General features: G+C 24.8%; 1 protein-coding gene across 2 annotated transcripts in view; it reads left to right on the plus strand.

Moving 5' to 3' along the window:
- Window positions 1-18691, plus strand: part of LOC101239412 (N-acetyltransferase ESCO2) — a 28992-nt gene that overhangs the window by 132 nt on the left and 10169 nt on the right. For both annotated transcript variants that reach the window (XM_065814476.1, XM_065814477.1), the window contains exons 1-4: window positions 1-632; window positions 755-872; window positions 8079-8210; window positions 9133-9222. The exon at window positions 1-632 is cut by the window's left edge and continues 132 nt beyond it. In XM_065814476.1, coding sequence (XP_065670548.1) covers window positions 1-632; window positions 755-872; window positions 8079-8210; window positions 9133-9222 — 972 coding nt within the window. The remainder of the gene's footprint in view (window positions 633-754; window positions 873-8078; window positions 8211-9132; window positions 9223-18691) is intronic.

Here is an 18691-nt window from a genome sequence, read left to right on the forward strand (position 1 = left end):
AACTTATTTTATGGAAGTAAAAAGCCCAGGTTAATGAAATGTTTTGATCCTCTTCAGAAGTATGATGAAAACAGTAGTCTTTTTACAAGGCCTGAATTACAAACTTCAACAGAAAATCTACCAGTTTCTGAGTATGTCTCTGACATAAGTTCCAAAACAGAAAGATATCCAGAAAAAGAGTGTTGTACTTGTCCTACATTGGCTAACATTCATGAGACTATTGATATATCTTCACCTGTCAGAAGATCTTCTTCTCTTCACTCTTCAAGTACTAACGGTTCAGATTCTGAAAAAAGTTTTACTTTAGCTGTAGTTAATGAAAACAAAACTGCTGCTATATCTTTATCACCTATAGCAAGTAATTTAAAATGTGATAAAAGCCTGTATTCAAAAAAAAAATTTATCTGTTGTAATGACAACTTTAAAAATGAGGAATCAAACTCATTGTCTTCAAGTAAATTAAAATCCAAACAAAGAACAATATCCAGTTATTTCAATCAATCTTCAGCTCCAGCTAAAGAAAATAGTCAATCATCACCTAATTCTCATTCCAATAACAAAAATCTTGATTATTCAGCTAAATTATTCCACCAAGTTCTACTTAAACCCTGCAAAACCGAAAACACTCAAATGTTTGTAAAATTAGTATAAATTTACATATATTTTTTTAATAGATTATGAAAATATGTGTGAAAGTTTGAACTTTTACAAATATAGTATTTTCATTTTGATATTTTTTAATTTTTTGAATTAGTACCTTCACGCCATTTGACTTACAGCTATCACCTGGAGAAAAGCGTAAAAGTTTACCTAAAAAGCTTACTCCAAAGAAATGTATAACTAATAATTCTGGAAAAGAACAAACTTACATAGTTAGTCATCATTTTATCTTTAATATATTAGTTATTATTATTGATACTATTATTTTATTATTATTATTATTACATATTGTTTTTCTTGTGGTTGCCACTATCCTAATATATTTGCACACTTAAAGTTTAAAAATGCTGACATTTAAAGTTTTTTAGAAAAGTAAGAAAGAAAAAAAGAGTAAGAAAAAAAAAAAAAAAAGGTTTTTTTTTGCTGTAATAAAAGTCTTTTATACCTAGATGAAACCTGCTCAAAATCTCAGTTAATGTATGTACTAAAGCCCTAGCAACTCCCTATTTCAGTATGATGAATTTATGCTAAGCTAAGTATGCAAAGATATTCCATAAACAACAAAAGTTATTTTTAAAAATTTATTGGTTCCTATTCCATAAACAACAAAAGTTATTTTAAAAAATTTATTGGTTCCTATTGATTTCAAAAAAATTAAGTAGTTAATGGTCCGAAAATACAAAAGATAATTTGTATATTATAATTATTTTAAAAATTCCATAAAAGAATTTTTGGTACCCCTTACACCTGTTTTTAGAATACGGTTTGCTTTTTTGCATGAGATAAGAAGAATGGTTGGTATTTTATTTTTTGATAAAAACTTTAATAGGTTTTATTATTTGGGTGGTTGGGGGTAGCAGATATTACTTTTTAATTGTAAATTTATAATATATAATAGTTTGATAATTTCATATTTAATTTAATTTTTTTTAAGATTTTTCAGCCAAGATTTTATTTTTTGTCTTTAAACTTAAACAATAATCAGCCACAACCAGTGATTATTAGCTTTATATACATATATTGACTATATATGCGTATATTAACTTTATGTATATTATTAACTTCATATACAGCTAGTATTTTTTACTTATTTATTTGTTCTACTACCTTTTTTATAACTAATTTAATTTAATGTTATTCTACAATAGAAGTTTGAAATTTCTATGAGCTTAAAATCTATCGAGACCCAGCTATAGTAGACAAAAGAACAACTGAATTAATCGTTATAGTTATTTTTGAATTGGTCAACCAGCTCTAAAGCAATACTGAAGTCTGGTAACTATTCTAATAAGGCACTACACAATTGCTTAAAAGTTTATGTCTGGCTGATTTAATAGTAATCTCTCTATGGAGTCCGCACCGCGTAGACCACCAGCTGGGCTATAACTCAGGTTCCACAACTGCGGCTATAACTTCTGTACTTGTTCAAACTGTTTAATGCGCAGTATTCAGAGGACAAACATAAGATGTATAGAGTTTGAGAAGCATACACACATTCCACTTTTTTTAAAGATTCTCTTGAGCATTTTTAAAACTATATTGGCTTTTGTTGTTGCTTGGTTTATTTGGTCAGGCTATTTGATCTTAGTGTTTATATAAATTCCTAGTGTTTTTTCAACGCAGTCATTCTCTAATTAAATATAATTTCCAGTATTATCTACCATGTAAAGAGAGTCATTGAGGTATAATGATCTACCATGAAACTTTACACTTTCTGATGCTGAAATCCTTACACCACAGTTTAGACCACTCACTTAAAGAATCTATGTCAGTCTGAACAAGGACAAATTCATGAACTCTTTTTGATTTGGCAACTAGTTGACTATCATCAGCAAACAATTTACAATAGTTTTCAACAAGTACTGGTATATCATTAATAAAAATAAGAAACAAAAGTGGTCTTATGATAGAGCCTTGGAACACACCACTCAACACATCAATCCGATCTGAACAAACTTCATGCAAAATAACACGCTGCCTCATCCATCAATAAGCGCTTCAGTAATAATATCTAGAACCTGTAGAAGATTAGTTGCACATGATTTTAATTTTACAAATCCATGGTGATGATCCAGATGATCAGCCATCATATCACATACAATTTTCTCCATTAATTTGCCAACTGCAGAGGTCAAAGAGATTAGTTTACAATTACCTGAATATGTACATAAACCTTTTTTAAAGATTGTTGTGATGTTTGCCTGTATCTAAACATAAGGAACCAGGCCTGATTCAAATGAATTTATAAACATAAACGAAAGCCGTACACTGAAACTTCTGCTGCAGTTTTTTAATACAAATGGATGAATGGCAGCGATATCAATACCTTTGTTATTATCCAACTTAGAAAGAAGTAGTTCAATTTTATTTTGAATAAAAAGTGCCTAAAATTTTGGTTCACAGCAGAGTTTAGTACAAAAGGAAAGTCCGGATTAACTGTATCATTGGTTGGTTTAGAGAAGGCTTTGTAAAACTGGTCATTCAGACAATCAGCAATAGCTTTTTTATCGACAAGTTGAGTACCATCAGAATTTAAAAGTGGTTGGATTTCACTAGCACAAGGTTTTTGTCTGTTTACATATGCATAGAGCTTCTTTGGATTTGATTTAAACACTTCAATTATCTCATTTTCATAGTTTCAAACAGCTTCTGCAAATAACTTCTTGACTAATCAATTTTTCTTATTGTACAATATACAGATTTTATCTTTATATTTAAAAGAACAACATTGAAATTTCATAAAGTCTATATTTCTTTCTAGACGCAGTTCTAATCTCAGCATTAAACCACTTTGGATTACATTTACCAAGTCTGAATGAACTGATTTGCTTAGGACTAAATTGTTCACAAAGAGAGGTGTTAGCTAATATAAATAATTCAAAGCACTCATCAGCTAATATAATATTTTCATCAGCTAATATAAATATTTCAAAGCACTCATCTTTATACTAATTATTTCTGTCCCATCTAATGCATCAAGAGCTAGACTAAAAGCATTACTAAAATAACCTTTTTCATAGATAAAATTTAATTTATGAAGAACAGGTACATTGATTCGGGAAGATAGTTGTAAGTACCATAGTAAGAAACAATGAAGGCAATTTTTTGCTATACAGCAAACAGTAGGTCCAACAACAATATTAAAAATGCAATCAAGGTTGGCAGAAAATGCTAAGTCTAATTTGTTGTTAAAAAAAGTTCTGTAATAAACAGGGAGAAAAAACAATTGCTAATATTTTTAAGAAATTCACGACTAGCAGGTCTACTAAAAGTTAAAAACCACTCTTTGCACATTTAAAATAATAATAATAATAATAATAGTAATAATAATAATAATAATAGTAATAAAAATAATAATAATAATAATAAAAAACAGAGCTATTTTAAATCAAATATGAGTTGGAAAGAGATCACAGTATTATTAAAATTAATTAAATTAATTTTAATAGTATTTTTTATAGGTTTTCATTCAATTAGCTTCAGGTAAAGTCAGTTTTAATTTAGTTCTAGTAAGATTTATTATAAATCGTTTGTTAAAATTTTATATTATATAATTATTATATTTTTTTGTCAACAAATATTTCTGAATACAGTTTTTCTATCTTATAACAACTTTAATCTGGTGTTTGATCTTATAGAAGTGCTAATAGCTATTTTTTACTTACAGGTAAACAATTATTAGCAAAGCAAAAAACAACAATCCTTTTATTTAAATACCACATGGTTAATGATTTTTCTTAGTGTTCACAGCCTCTGTTGGTTTAAAAATTCAGTATATTGTATTATTTAATTAAAAATGAACTTAAATAAACTGTTATACATAACATATTTTTTGTCTATATTTAAATGTTTTTAAAACAGTTTTTGCTTTTATTCACAATTTAAAAACATAATGATCACAATCTTATTCAGGCTAAACTGCATAATTAGAGCTCATACCAATTTTTGCTAACCAGTTAGTGATTTTTATTAGAAGTTAAAAAAAGAATATAAAATAAAATAAAAAAAGCTCTAATCAATCAAAAGAACTATACAAGACTTATAGTTCTTTTGGTTGTTTTAAATCAAGACAATTAAAAGGTTTTAAATTTGAGCTTCAAGATATTCTATATGTGTGTGTGTGTATATATATATATATATATATATATATATATATATATATATATATATATATATATATATATATATATATATATACATATATATATATATATATATATATATATATATATATATATATATATATATATATATATACATATATATATATATACATATATATATATATATATATATATATATATATATATATATATATATATATATATATATATATATATATATATATATGTATATATATATATATATATATATATGCACACACACGCATATACAAAGAACTGATGTTCCAGGAAAAAAACTAGACGAATAAGAGTTTTTGGAGCACTTAGGAAATAATGAAAGAAAAAGGATGAGATTTTATTGAATGACAAGTAACACGAGAATTTTAGTAGATGGCACAAGAGATGTTAGCTCTTTAGAGCAGTGCCCATTATAGTATTTGTAGAAAAGAGAAAGAGAAGCAACATTATGACAATGTGATATTGGTTGGAGGTTGGCTGCAAGAGCAGTTCCAACTATGTTTACAATGTGTTTTTGCACCTTGTCTAAGAGAGAAAGAGCATCATTAGAAGATCTGTCCCAGATATGGCAACAGTATTCCATACAAGGCTGGATTTGAGATTTATAGAGATAGAGAATAGAATCCAGGGTAAGAAAGTGTCAAGCTTGATAAAGATATGCAACCTTAGCAGATGCTAATTTTGCAACAGATTTGATATATGGTTTCCAAGAAAGATCAGAAGTAAGATTTAATCCTAGAAGATAAAGGGTAGATGGCTCATCAAGTACATTATTGCTTATAAATATAGGAAGATCTAAATTATTGCAATAACGATTGGCTGAAAAAAATTGGGTCTTATCTGAATTAAAGTTCACCAGCCACTGTGAGCCCCATGCTGTAAGAGAAGTGAAATCGTTTTCCAGCTCAGATGCCCCCTCCAAGCAATCAGAGAGTATGGGCTTCTTATCATGACAAGAATAAATGGTAGTATCACCAGCGAACAATGCCACCTTAGATGTGAGAATATCTGGAAGATTGTTAATGTAAATTAAAAAGAGTATAGGGCCGAGAATTGAACCTTAAGGAACCACTGAAGTTATAGAATATGAAGAAGAGTACTGTCCATTGAGAACAACTTTTATACTATGATTGGAAATAAAGGATTAAATAATCTTAAAGATGTTACCAGATACACCGTAAGAAGAAAGCTTATGGAGAAGACCAGCATGCCAAACTTTATCAAAAGCTTTAGAAATGTCAAGAGCGATGGCCTTAGCATCTCCACCTTTATCTAATGCACTATAAAACCTATTGGTTATTACTGTTAGCAAATCAGCTGTAGAATGAGAAGGTTGAAATCCATATTGATGGTCAGAAAGTAAGTTATTAGATTCAAGATAAGAGATTAAGTGTTAGTTAATTAGAAAGATTCAAAAACCTTGCATATGATAGGAAAAAGCTAATGGGACAGTAGTTAGACGAATCAGATTGCTCTCCAGAATTTTTGAAAATAGGAAGAGAAAAATGCTGCTTTGCAACAGGCTGGAAAACAAGACTCTGATAAGCACGTTAATTAGTTTTGAAAGTATAGATGAGAGCTCCGGAGAACATTTCTGCAAGACTATAACAAGTATGTTGTCCGGACCACAAGCTGTAGAAGAGTCTAATCAGGAAATCACTTTAGATACAGAACTTTAGATACAAATCACTTTACAGTCTTCTCCATTAGACAACCGCTTTTGAGCTCTTGCAGTTTAGTGCTCGCCCACACGCCTGCCAATACTATGGCTGGTGCTTTTTTAAGCGCTCGCCAAAATATTTCAAGCGTGTTTTTAATTTGCAACAGATTTTTTTTCTTAATCAAAGTCTAATTAAAGAGGTATAAAAAACAAATATTTTTTAAAATCACGCATGCCAGACAAATAATTACTATCTAGCCAGCGCTTTTTCGTGTGCTGGCGATAAATTTCAAACGAAGAAGACTGACTTAAAACACATTTACTCTTTTAGTATTCTATTTAACAGTCAAAAAGCACAATGAAACTTTGACATTATTGCTTTTATTCTTTTTTTTTCATTTTTCTGTAACTAAATATTTCTTTTTCAATAAACTTTCTAATAACTATTTTATTTTTATTTATATTTAATTTGGTTTTTACTTATTTTTTATTTATATTTAATTTGGTTTTTACAACTTTTTATGATTGGCCAACATTTTAGAACATTTTCTTAAAATAATTTTTTTTCAATTTGTATAACTTCTGTTTTGTGTAGACATTCTTTTACATTTTGTTGACTTTAAATTTACCCTATTATTCTCAAAATGTTTTTTAAAGTTTAAAAATCCTATTTTTTTATTTATGCTTTTTGAAAATCTTTCTTTTCTTTATATGGTATCTATTATGTCTTTATATGGTATCTATTTTGTCTTTATATGGTATCTATTATGTCTTTATATGGTATCTATTATGTCTTTATATGGTATCTATTATGTCTATATATGTTATTTATTATGTTTATATATAGTATCCATTTTGATTTTAAATAGTAGCTATCTTGTTAAATTTAGTTAAACGGAAAGAAATTCATTAAAATTATTAATTTAAAATTTGATTACATTAATAACAAATCAAAACAACTTATGGAAACAACAAGAAAATAAAAAAAGCTTCTCTTTTACCTGCTTAAGTTCATGTAACTTAATATTTCAAAATAGTGGGACCAATCATGCTGTCATTATGTGCTAAAAAAATCAGTCTTATTCTAAAAGTAGATACAAAAGTATAAAAAGAAAATTAATTTAAATAATCAATTGTAAGAATATTTTTTGGAAATATATATTTCTAATTTCATAAATATGAAATACTGCTATATATATATATATATATATATATATATATATATATATATATATATATATATATATAATATATATATATATATATACCGTATCAAATTTTCTGAATTCTTTTGATATACATTTACAGAAACTAGTAGGAAATATTTCTAGAAGTTATTCTTATGGTTGATCCCAGGGATCCGAAGATACAAAAAATTTAAATTTGTATACATGTTCCATAAGTTCTTGTATGTTTTAATATGATAATATGTTTTAAAAGTGTATTTAATCATAGAAATTTATTGTCCTAGAGTTTTGCCTAATTATTTACCCCATTCTACCATTTACTTGCAGATAAATGCTTAGTCCAAAGTATTTCTATTCATAGTTTATTTTTCATAATTAAATACAATCTGCAAATATGACTACTGCTTATAATAATTTTACACACTGTAGGACTTGGGTCAAAAAAATTTTGGGCATGTTACTTGCACCATTTGTGGCATGGTTTATACAAAATCACAAGTGGATGATGAAACTCAACATGCAAAGTATCACGAGAAACTTGTGCAAAAACTGAAATTTCCAGTGAGTTAGTTATTAAGTTTTAAGTTGATCTGATTTTTCATGCTTTTAGATTTTTTAACACTTTTAAGCAACAATGTTGAGCTAGTGCAAAATGTTTTTAATGAAGTTGAAACAATTTGTAAAAAAGGTGTAACCCTTAAAAAGTTGATTGCTCTGTGGCTTACTTCAACTTAAATTTTTATATCAATTACTAGAATCAAAATGTCAAAACTAGTTCTTATATTTATAATGTAACTTTGTATAATTGCTTTATTGAATGTATGTAAATTATAAAATTGAACATAATTTGATGAGGAAATTCAACTAAGAAATTACATATTTCTTATTTTTGATTGAATTGATCATGAGATAATACTGTTTCATTGCCAAAGTTCGCTTTCAGATAAAAATTTTATAAAAATGAGTTAAAATATAGTTTAAACTAAACTATGTTTAAATTAAAATTTGTAATAAGTATTAAATAGTAATAAGAATTAATATTAAAAGTTAATTTTTTTTTTAATTCAATAATTATTTTTTTAAATTATTAAACACATTTCTTAAAAAAAGAATTAAAAGTTTAAAGGAATGATAAATATTAATTCTTAAGTAATGTTCAATATAAAATTAATTCAGTTTTTTATATTTATACAGTCAGCTATTTGAATTTCTTGCAATATTAAGGACCCTGCTCGAAAAATTTGGAAGTCTTAAGTTTAAAAAAATTAGAGCAAGAGCTAAGCATTGTTTTCTAGCTCATTCACGCCATTAGTACCGATGCTACTAATGCCATAAACCTAAAAGGCTCAGTTTGATGCACCAGAAATGTTTTTGAATTTTTTTGATTTGGACAAAAGCAAATCCTGAAGCTTTTAGTTCTGAAATTCTCTTAAACTATTTTCTTTAAACCTTGCTGATATTTTATCTTTTTAAATTTTTTTAGGGTTGGAAAAATGAACGCGTGGTGCAAGAATTTTACGATGGGCGTATCATATTGGTGAAGAGCAGTGACAATCACTTACATCAAAAAAAGGTTTTCTGTTCCTTCATTCTGTTTATAATAAATTGTTCATCACCTTTTTGTGTATGTAAAATATTTAAAAAAAGCAAAAATCTATATTAGATTTTTTTTTTACTAGTTTTTACTATTTTATACTAATTGGGAAAGAGTTCCCAATTGGTATAAAGTTCCCAAAAGTTCAAAAAATGATGGTTACAAAAAATAACCTATATAAGGCTCATTTAAAACATTTAAAGTGTTACGCAAGACATGTTGAAAACGTAGTTAGTGTGGATAACAAAGAAATGAATTATGTTGATCAAGAACAATGGGTTTTCTTGTAAAAAAAAATAAGGGAAAAAGCATCATCATTAACAAGTAAGTTCATTCATTCGAAAGTTTAAAAAAATCTTTATTTTTTAATTGACGTCAGTTATTCTCTAGTTTTAGATTTTTCATTGCGTTTATTATATTGCTTTTTATTTATTTTTGTTATTCAAAAACTCTTTATTTACATTTTTACTGCTGCTATTATAAGACAAGGTACTAAAATCTTCGTATAATGATAAATAATATACTTAAAAATAAGTATTAACATTTTTTTTATTAAGGGAATCAAATAAACTGTCGCAAAACTAAATTTGCTGGTAAAGTACAACAAAAGTAACAACAACAACAACAACAACAACAAAAATCTAAAATGAAACTTTCAATGAAACATATCATTTATGTTATATTTGCATAAAACACCAAAGAGGATAAATTATATTTACATTAATTTTTATAACTTTTTTAAATTTTATTAACAAATGCAAAAATTTAATTAACAAACACAAAAGTTACAAATACAAAAATTAATTATATTTTTAATTTTAAAATACAAAATTTGTTAGATATTTAAATATACTGCTTAAATTTACTAGCCGCCCTCGTGTGGTGAATGAATCTCACTCTGCTATATATATATATATATATATATATATATATATATATATATATATATATATATATATATATATATATATATATATATATATATATATATATATATGTGGCTATTTTCATGATGGAAGAAATAAATTTTGTGTTAAAAAGTTTCTAAAAACATTTTTTCTTTATTTGTAGTTTAAACACCTTGAAATTATTGTAAAAATAAAGTTTGAGTAGAAAATATTTGAAACAAGTAGACATATTTAATGAATGTTGCCAACTGTTTTCTCTTTTTATTTTTTGAAAAAGTGAGTAAAATTTGAAGGCAAGTTATTGCAACATTTTAAAAATATATATCAATATTTTTGTTTGTTTTGTATGTTTTGTTTACTTGAGTAAAAAGACTTTTAGAGTTTAAAAATAATTTAAGTGCTTTTTTGTCACATACATGTCTGATTTTTGAAAAAGTTGAAAGCCAATCCAAATAAAAAAGCAGTTTAATCTGCTAAAGCAAAACTAAGAATTGTAAAAAATCGTCTTTAAAAGAAAAATTATAAATCAATCTCAAAGACTAAGCTCATCTTAAAAATGTTTAACAAAGAGGAAAAGCATTGAAAAAGTTTTAAAAGCACTACCAAAATCAAAGAACAAGCTAAAGTCCTTTTTATTCTTTCAGATAGCTCTACGGTTTGGACTATTGTAATTATAAAAATTCAATACATTAACAAATTACAATACGATAATATTGTATGTAATACCTGAAAATTAATTAAAACATTTATTGTTATTGTATTGCTGTGATGAAAAACAGTTACAATAACTATTAAATTATTTTTGTTCTGTGATGTAAAACAATTACAATAACATTTGTATTGTAATGCTGGGATGAAAAACAATTACAATAGCTATTGTATTTTGTTTCTCATCAAAACAATAAAATACAATAGCTATTGTATTGTTTTGATGAAAAACAGTTACAATAACTATTGTGGTGTATTGTATTACTATTTTTAAGTCCAAAAGCTATTGCATTTTAAAGTATTTAGATTATTTTTCCATGCATTTATAATTAGTTGTGCACTAGAAAATTCAGAGGACCCTGTGATGTTCCTTTTTAGCAGTCACTTACATATATAAATTTTATTTATTTTGAGAAGTGAAGTGAAGCCAGGAAAGCCAAAGAAGTATATTATATTACGTATACTTAATAAATATTAAATTCAGGGATGTTTGTGGCACCCATTTCTAGCTACCATTTACATGTAAAAGTTTTATTTATTTTAAGTTCAATAATATAACTGTTTAAAGAAGAATTTATTTAGAATTAGCATTAATAATATTCATTCAAACTCATACAAATATATAATTTATTATATGTTTTAAATTAAATAATTATTTACTATGTGAAGTGAAAATTTTGAATTTTGTCTTAACTGATATAGAAATGTTTCACCGGATGATGATGTATAAGCTAATTGATTAACTACTTAAAACGCATGAAAAATTATAATATTATTAATATTATAATTAACTGCTAAAATTTATTAATATCATAATTAACCGCTAATGAGTAATAAATTATAGCATTATGAAGTCAGGTAACAGTTGACCACAGTAATTATATATTAGATTATCTAAACATGTGAAATACTTTTATTTTGCAACAAATATTTCTACATTTTTAGATTACTCATCAGCTATCAGACTGTACCGTTAAATTTTGTAGGAGGGGGGGGGGGTCATTTTTGAAAAATAAGGCAGTTTAGAATACCAAATAAATATTGTTCTTGATTTATGTAACAGAAGTCACTACTAGACCTAAAAGTCCAGTTACTTTATGGGACATATGCAGCCATAAGAGCCTCAAGGAAACAAAAGATAAAGTTATATTAGAGTTATATTTGATTAATTATTGAAACAATTGAATATTTGCCTAGTGTTAAAGGCAATAATTAAGTGGAAGAAATAGTAGTAATAGACTATGTATATATGTCTATCCCCAGCGGTAAATAAGGAACAGGTCAGATCAAACTCACTTTTATAGAGCTATTATAAGTTTGCAACTAGGACAAGTGATATTCGTAAACAAAGTAGAATAGAGTCAATAATTATATATAAGTTTATTTTTTAAGGTCTATTTCTAGGTCTTAGGCCTATTTCAAGGTCACATGACTCGGAGACTGGACTATTAATAAAATTTATTTATTTTGACATTCAATAATTTTTTTAATTGCAATAAAAACACATTGTTATTGTAATTAAAAAAATTATTGCATTAAAAGATAAGATGAATTACAATACAACATTGTTATTGTAGTGGGTCATTACAATACTTTTTTTTCAGATATTGTTATTGTATTATGAAGATAAATTGCAATACAATATTTATTGTTATTGTTTCTAAAAAAGTTAATACAATAACAATAGTTATCGCTTCTGTTATTGTTTTCATTACAATTGCAACAGTCTAAACTCTAGATAGCTCCACTTGTATAGAAAATCCAGGTCTACCTCCAGCATGTTTAAAGCTGTATGGCCTTTCTGAAAGTGATGTTTCAGCAGTTGTACACTTTTATAATAAAGATGAAGTTTCCCAAGTATCACAGAACAAAAAAGATTCAAGCCACTCGGATTCAATTATCTGATGGAAAAAAAAACAATATTCCGATATGTCATTTATTTTATACGCTTAAAGAAGCTTTCAAGTTATTCAAGGAAATGCGTCAGCACATCAAAATTGGACTCAGCAAATTTTTTAACCTTCTTTCACACAATGTAAAATCTGTTACCATATTTTTGCAAAGTGTTTGTTGTTGCAGTTTGCATGAAAATATGTGATTCGCGTAAGATACATTAACAAAATCAATTCAACTGCATTAACAAAATCAATTCAACCGCCTTAATAACTTTGTTTGTGAACCATACACATACCTATAACCATAACCATATAACTATATAACCATAACCTATAACTATAACCATAACCATACACATACCTAAATAACTTTGTTTGTGAACCATACGCATACAATTGTGCCTATGACAAATTGTTGCACGCAAAGGTATGAAACAGTTCAATAAGCACTTGTAAGCTGTTGATACATTTGATTTCCATGTAACCTGAGATGAGTAGAAAAAGCCTAAAACTAAAACAATTGCAAACATCAAAAAATTTCAAAGAAGTCTACTGTAACAGAACTAATCCTGGACATATCGATAATCCAAGAAAATATCAAGTAGCGGAAATAAAGTGGTTTACAGAATTGGAGTTACTGTTATGTGAATCACAGTACTGAGAATTAAATCTAGTCAATGCGAGATCAAGGCAGTAGAAGATTATGCATTAGCATTACAAGATTTACAAGTATCAAATATCTAGCATTGCGTCACTGAACTTGTGTTTTAATTTTTGTCTTGTGTCAGTTTTATGATAATAAAATTGTGTTTAACTTATATTATATAATTAAAGACTATTTTGGAGTACTAAAAAATTTTTTAGAGTTAAAGAAAAACTTTTATTAAAGAAAATCTTTCGGCATGATATGTCTCTGAACTACCGAATTACCCATATATATTCAAACATAAATATATATATACATATGTATGTATGTGTATATATATATATATATATATACATATATATATATATATATATATATATATATATATATATATATATATATATATATATATATATGTATATATATATATATATATATATACACACACATATATATATCTTTATATATATATATATATATATATATATATATATATATATATATATATATATATATATATATATATATATATATATATGTATGTATGTATAAATATGTATATACATACATACTTATATATACATACATATATATATATATACATATATATATATATACATACATACATATATATATATATATGTATATATATATGTGTGTTTATGTATATATATATATATATATATATGTATATATATATATGTATATATATATATATATATATATATATATATATATATATATATATATATATATTGATTGATATTTAATGCTGTTTTGTATTATAATAATAAAACAAAACTCATATATATATATATATATATATATATATATATATATATATATATATATATATATATATGTATATATATATGTGTTTATGTATATATATATATATATGTATATATTATTTATATGTATATATATATATATATATATATTTATTTATGTATGTATATATGTATATATATATATAAATATATATATATATATATATATATATATATATATGTCGTGACTGTTTCAAACCAAGCTTTACGGCTTCTTGTTATTTTTTGAAAATATTGACTTAAGCGGTGTTACTAAAACATTTATAACTTTTGAAATATTAGAGATAATTTTGTTTTGTAAAATGAATAACACCAATAAAATGTTTAATCTTACGACATTTAATGCATTAGTAAAAAAACTTCTTTTAGTTTAGAATAAACACAACAAATGATAAACTTGGCTGAATTTTGGTTAGTTATTTTTGCTATGAAAAAAAAAAATTTCGAAAAATAAATACAATTTTAGATGAATGCTTTTTATTTCAATTTTAAAAATATAACTAAGTACTAAGATTAGCAGTTTAGTTAGAATTTTTTATTTATTTATTAGTAATTCAGATATCTAAACAACAATCAATAAGAAATATAGAAGGTTATACTTTAACACTTATAGATAACAATGCTTAAATAGAATACTTTTAAGTAAACAATAGAACAACACAAAATAAAATATTCTAAAAAAAAATTATGATAATAAAAGTAAAAGAACATTCAGCTGTTAAATTAAAGCTTATAAACATCATCTTAAGAATAAGCAAATTATTAATATATATATATATATATATATATATATATATATATATATATATATATATATATATATATATATATATATATATATACATATATATATATATATAAATACATATATATATAAATACATATATATATAAATACATATATATATATATATATACATATATACAGTGGTGGCCAAAAGTATGGAAACTTTTTTAAAGTTACATTTTTTTTATTTGTATTAAATAAAACCAAAGTTATTTAACCCGAGTGTACTTGCAATAGTCTACTTTATATATACTACAAGTTTGAACTTGTCTTTTCTAAGACATTTTATTACATACTAATATTTCTTAATTTCGATTGGACAAAAGTATGGAAACTTGTTCAAACTTGTCACTAAACATAAACAAATCTTATCATTTAGAATTAAAACGTGTTAGAATTGACATCTTTGTTAGTTCATCATAGTTTACTTTTATATTAATCAGTATGGCACCGCGTAAATATTATTCTAGTGATATTAAAAATAAAATAGTTGAGTGTTTTAAAAATGGTAATAAACCAATTGATATTTCTCGAAATTTTCAAGTTCCAAAAGGTACAGTTTCAAAAATTATTAAAAAATTCAAAGAAAGGGGAACTGTGGAAGTGAAAATAAAACCTGGAAGACCAAGAAAAACAACAAAAAGACTGGATAAAGTTATAAAAAATGCTTTTACAAAAGATCCTAGAAATTCATCAAATGATTTAAAAGAAGAAATCTTGGAACAGCATGGAGTTTTATTATCTGACAGGACAGTTCATAGAAGGTTAAATGATGCGGGCTTATTTGGAAGAGTGGCTGTCAAAAAACCGTTAATTTCTAAGAAAAATAAGATGGGTAGATTTTTGTTTGCAAGGGAACATTTAAAATGGTCATAAGTTTCCATACTTATGACCAGGCCTAATTTAAAAATTTAATTTTTTTTTTGTATATGTGAATAAAAAAATATGTTTATTTTATTAAAAAGTTGTATTACGACTTCAATAAACATATGCATAATATGTAGTAAGTGTTGCATTTTTTATAAATAAATAAAAAGCATTTTTGAAAAGTTTCAATACTTTATATATATATAATTTATATATATAATTTTTTATATATATATATACATATATATATATATGTGTATATATTTATATATATATATATATATATATATATATATATATATATATATATATATATATATATATATATATATATATATTTAAACAACTTTAAAATGTATTCAACAAAATAGAGTGCTCAATGTTCTTAAAAGAACAGAACGGTTATATATTAGTAGAAAATCACTTAACAAAAATTTTTTTTCATTTTAAATTTGTTGCTAAGTGATTTTCTACTACTATACATATATATATATATATATATATATATATATATATATATATATATATATATATATATATATATATGTATATATATATATATATATATATATATATATATATATAAATATATATATATATATATATAAATATATATATATATATATATATATATATATATATATATAGAGAGAGAGAGAGAGAGAGAGAGAGAGAGAGAGAGAGAGAGAGAGAGAAAGATATAGATATATAGATAGATAGATATAGATATATGCATACATACACATATATATTATATATATATATATATATATATATATATATATATATATATATATATATATATATATATATATGCATATATATATATATATATATATATATATATATATATATATATGCATATATATATATATATATATATATATATATAGATCTATAGTTTGTTGGCTTTAGGAAGAGCGGAAGGAAAAAAGTGATTCTTACGCCAACACATACGTCACTTTTAATTACTTTTGACTTTCGTCCAACATTTCCGTGTTGGACGAAAGTCAAAACCATTAATTTAATTACAAATTAATTGTTATATAAAAAAACCACAAAAACGCAAATTTAATTGACCAGAATGTTTTTAAAACATTCTGAATGTTTTTAAAAATATAAACAATGTTTTTATTTTTATTTTTTTTTATAAAATGTTTTTATTTTTATTTTTTTTAATAAAATGTTTTTATTTTTATTTTTTTTACTGTAAATCATGCGCGGAGTGTTGCTACATCGACTATCTTATAGCATGACCCGCAAGGGAGTGTTGCTACATCGACTATCTTATAGCCTGACTCGCAAGGGAGTGCTGCTACATCGGCTGACAAATAGCCTGACTCGCAAGGGAGTGCTGCTACATCGACTGACAAATAGCCTGACCCGCAAGGGAGTGCTGCTACATCGACTGAGGGTTTGGTTGGGGCAGGCAGTTTATCATTATTAAAAAAAAAAAATTCCGGTCTTGCATTTTAATTTTTACTTTTTGTCAACAAAATATGGAAAAAACTTTCGGACAACATCTAAGGGTTCTATATATATGCATATATATATATGCATATATATTAGGGTGGAGCGATTTTCATAGCAAAAAAAAAAGAGTTTAAAAACCAATATTACTGAGTCACGAATCAATGTCTATTAATTATAAGATAAAAGTAAAAAAATATTTTTTGATTTTGATGAGATCTTGAGGGTCTTCTTTGGAATTAAAATTCTTGACAGGTCCTAATATTTTTGAATTTTTTTTTTCCAAAGCATATCAACCTTTGACTCAAAAAAAGCAGAAAAAAATGCTTGTTTCATAAATAATAATTTTATTAAAAAAATTTTTTAGTGAAAAAAATACTTGCAAAAATATACCTTAAAACCCCCGTTTGGTTGAGGACGGGGGTTTTTTAATGAAAAAAACAACTCTACTTTTTTAATTTTAATTTTTTAATAAAAACAAATATTATTTTCAAAATCAGCATATTATTTTGCTAAGGTTCTTTAAGGTTCTTTTTTCACCAAAAGATATTGATTTGCTGCTCAGGCAAATCAAATTTCAAAAATTTTCAAAATCGCTCCACCCTAATATATATATATATATATATATATATATATATGCATATATATATATATATATATATATATATATATATATATATATATATATATATATATATATATATATATATATATATGCATATATATATTATGCATATATATATATAACTTAAATTTTATATATATAACTTAAATTGCTAGTTTAAATGAGCACTCTGGCATTACGCTGATATAGCCTGCTGCCAGGGGGCTTCAATACATACATCGACTAACAAATAGCCTGACATATATATATATATATATATATATATATATATATATATATATATATATATATATATATATATATATATATGTATATATATATATATACACCTACATACTAAGAAATCTTAGATGTTGATGATATGTACCTACAAGCTAAGAAATCTTAGATGTTGACTAGTATGTAGGTATATATATATATATATATATATATATATATATATATATATATATATATATATATATATATATATATATATATATATATATATATATATATATATACATGTATATATATATATATATATATATATATATATATATACCTACATACTAGTCAACATCTAAGATTTCTTAGCTTCAGAAAACTTGGTTATGTGCTTAGAGATGACCTGCAGCAGGTACTGCTTCTGTTCTTTGTTTTTTTGTAAAGGATGAATAAAAATATTGAATTAGTTTGATTCCTTGCTCAGCGACATCAGCGACCACTTTCAG

The sequence above is a fragment of the Hydra vulgaris genome, chromosome 12 (genome assembly GCF_038396675.1).
Source record: "Hydra vulgaris chromosome 12, alternate assembly HydraT2T_AEP".
NCBI classification, from domain to species: Eukaryota; Metazoa; Cnidaria; class Hydrozoa; order Anthoathecata; family Hydridae; genus Hydra; species Hydra vulgaris.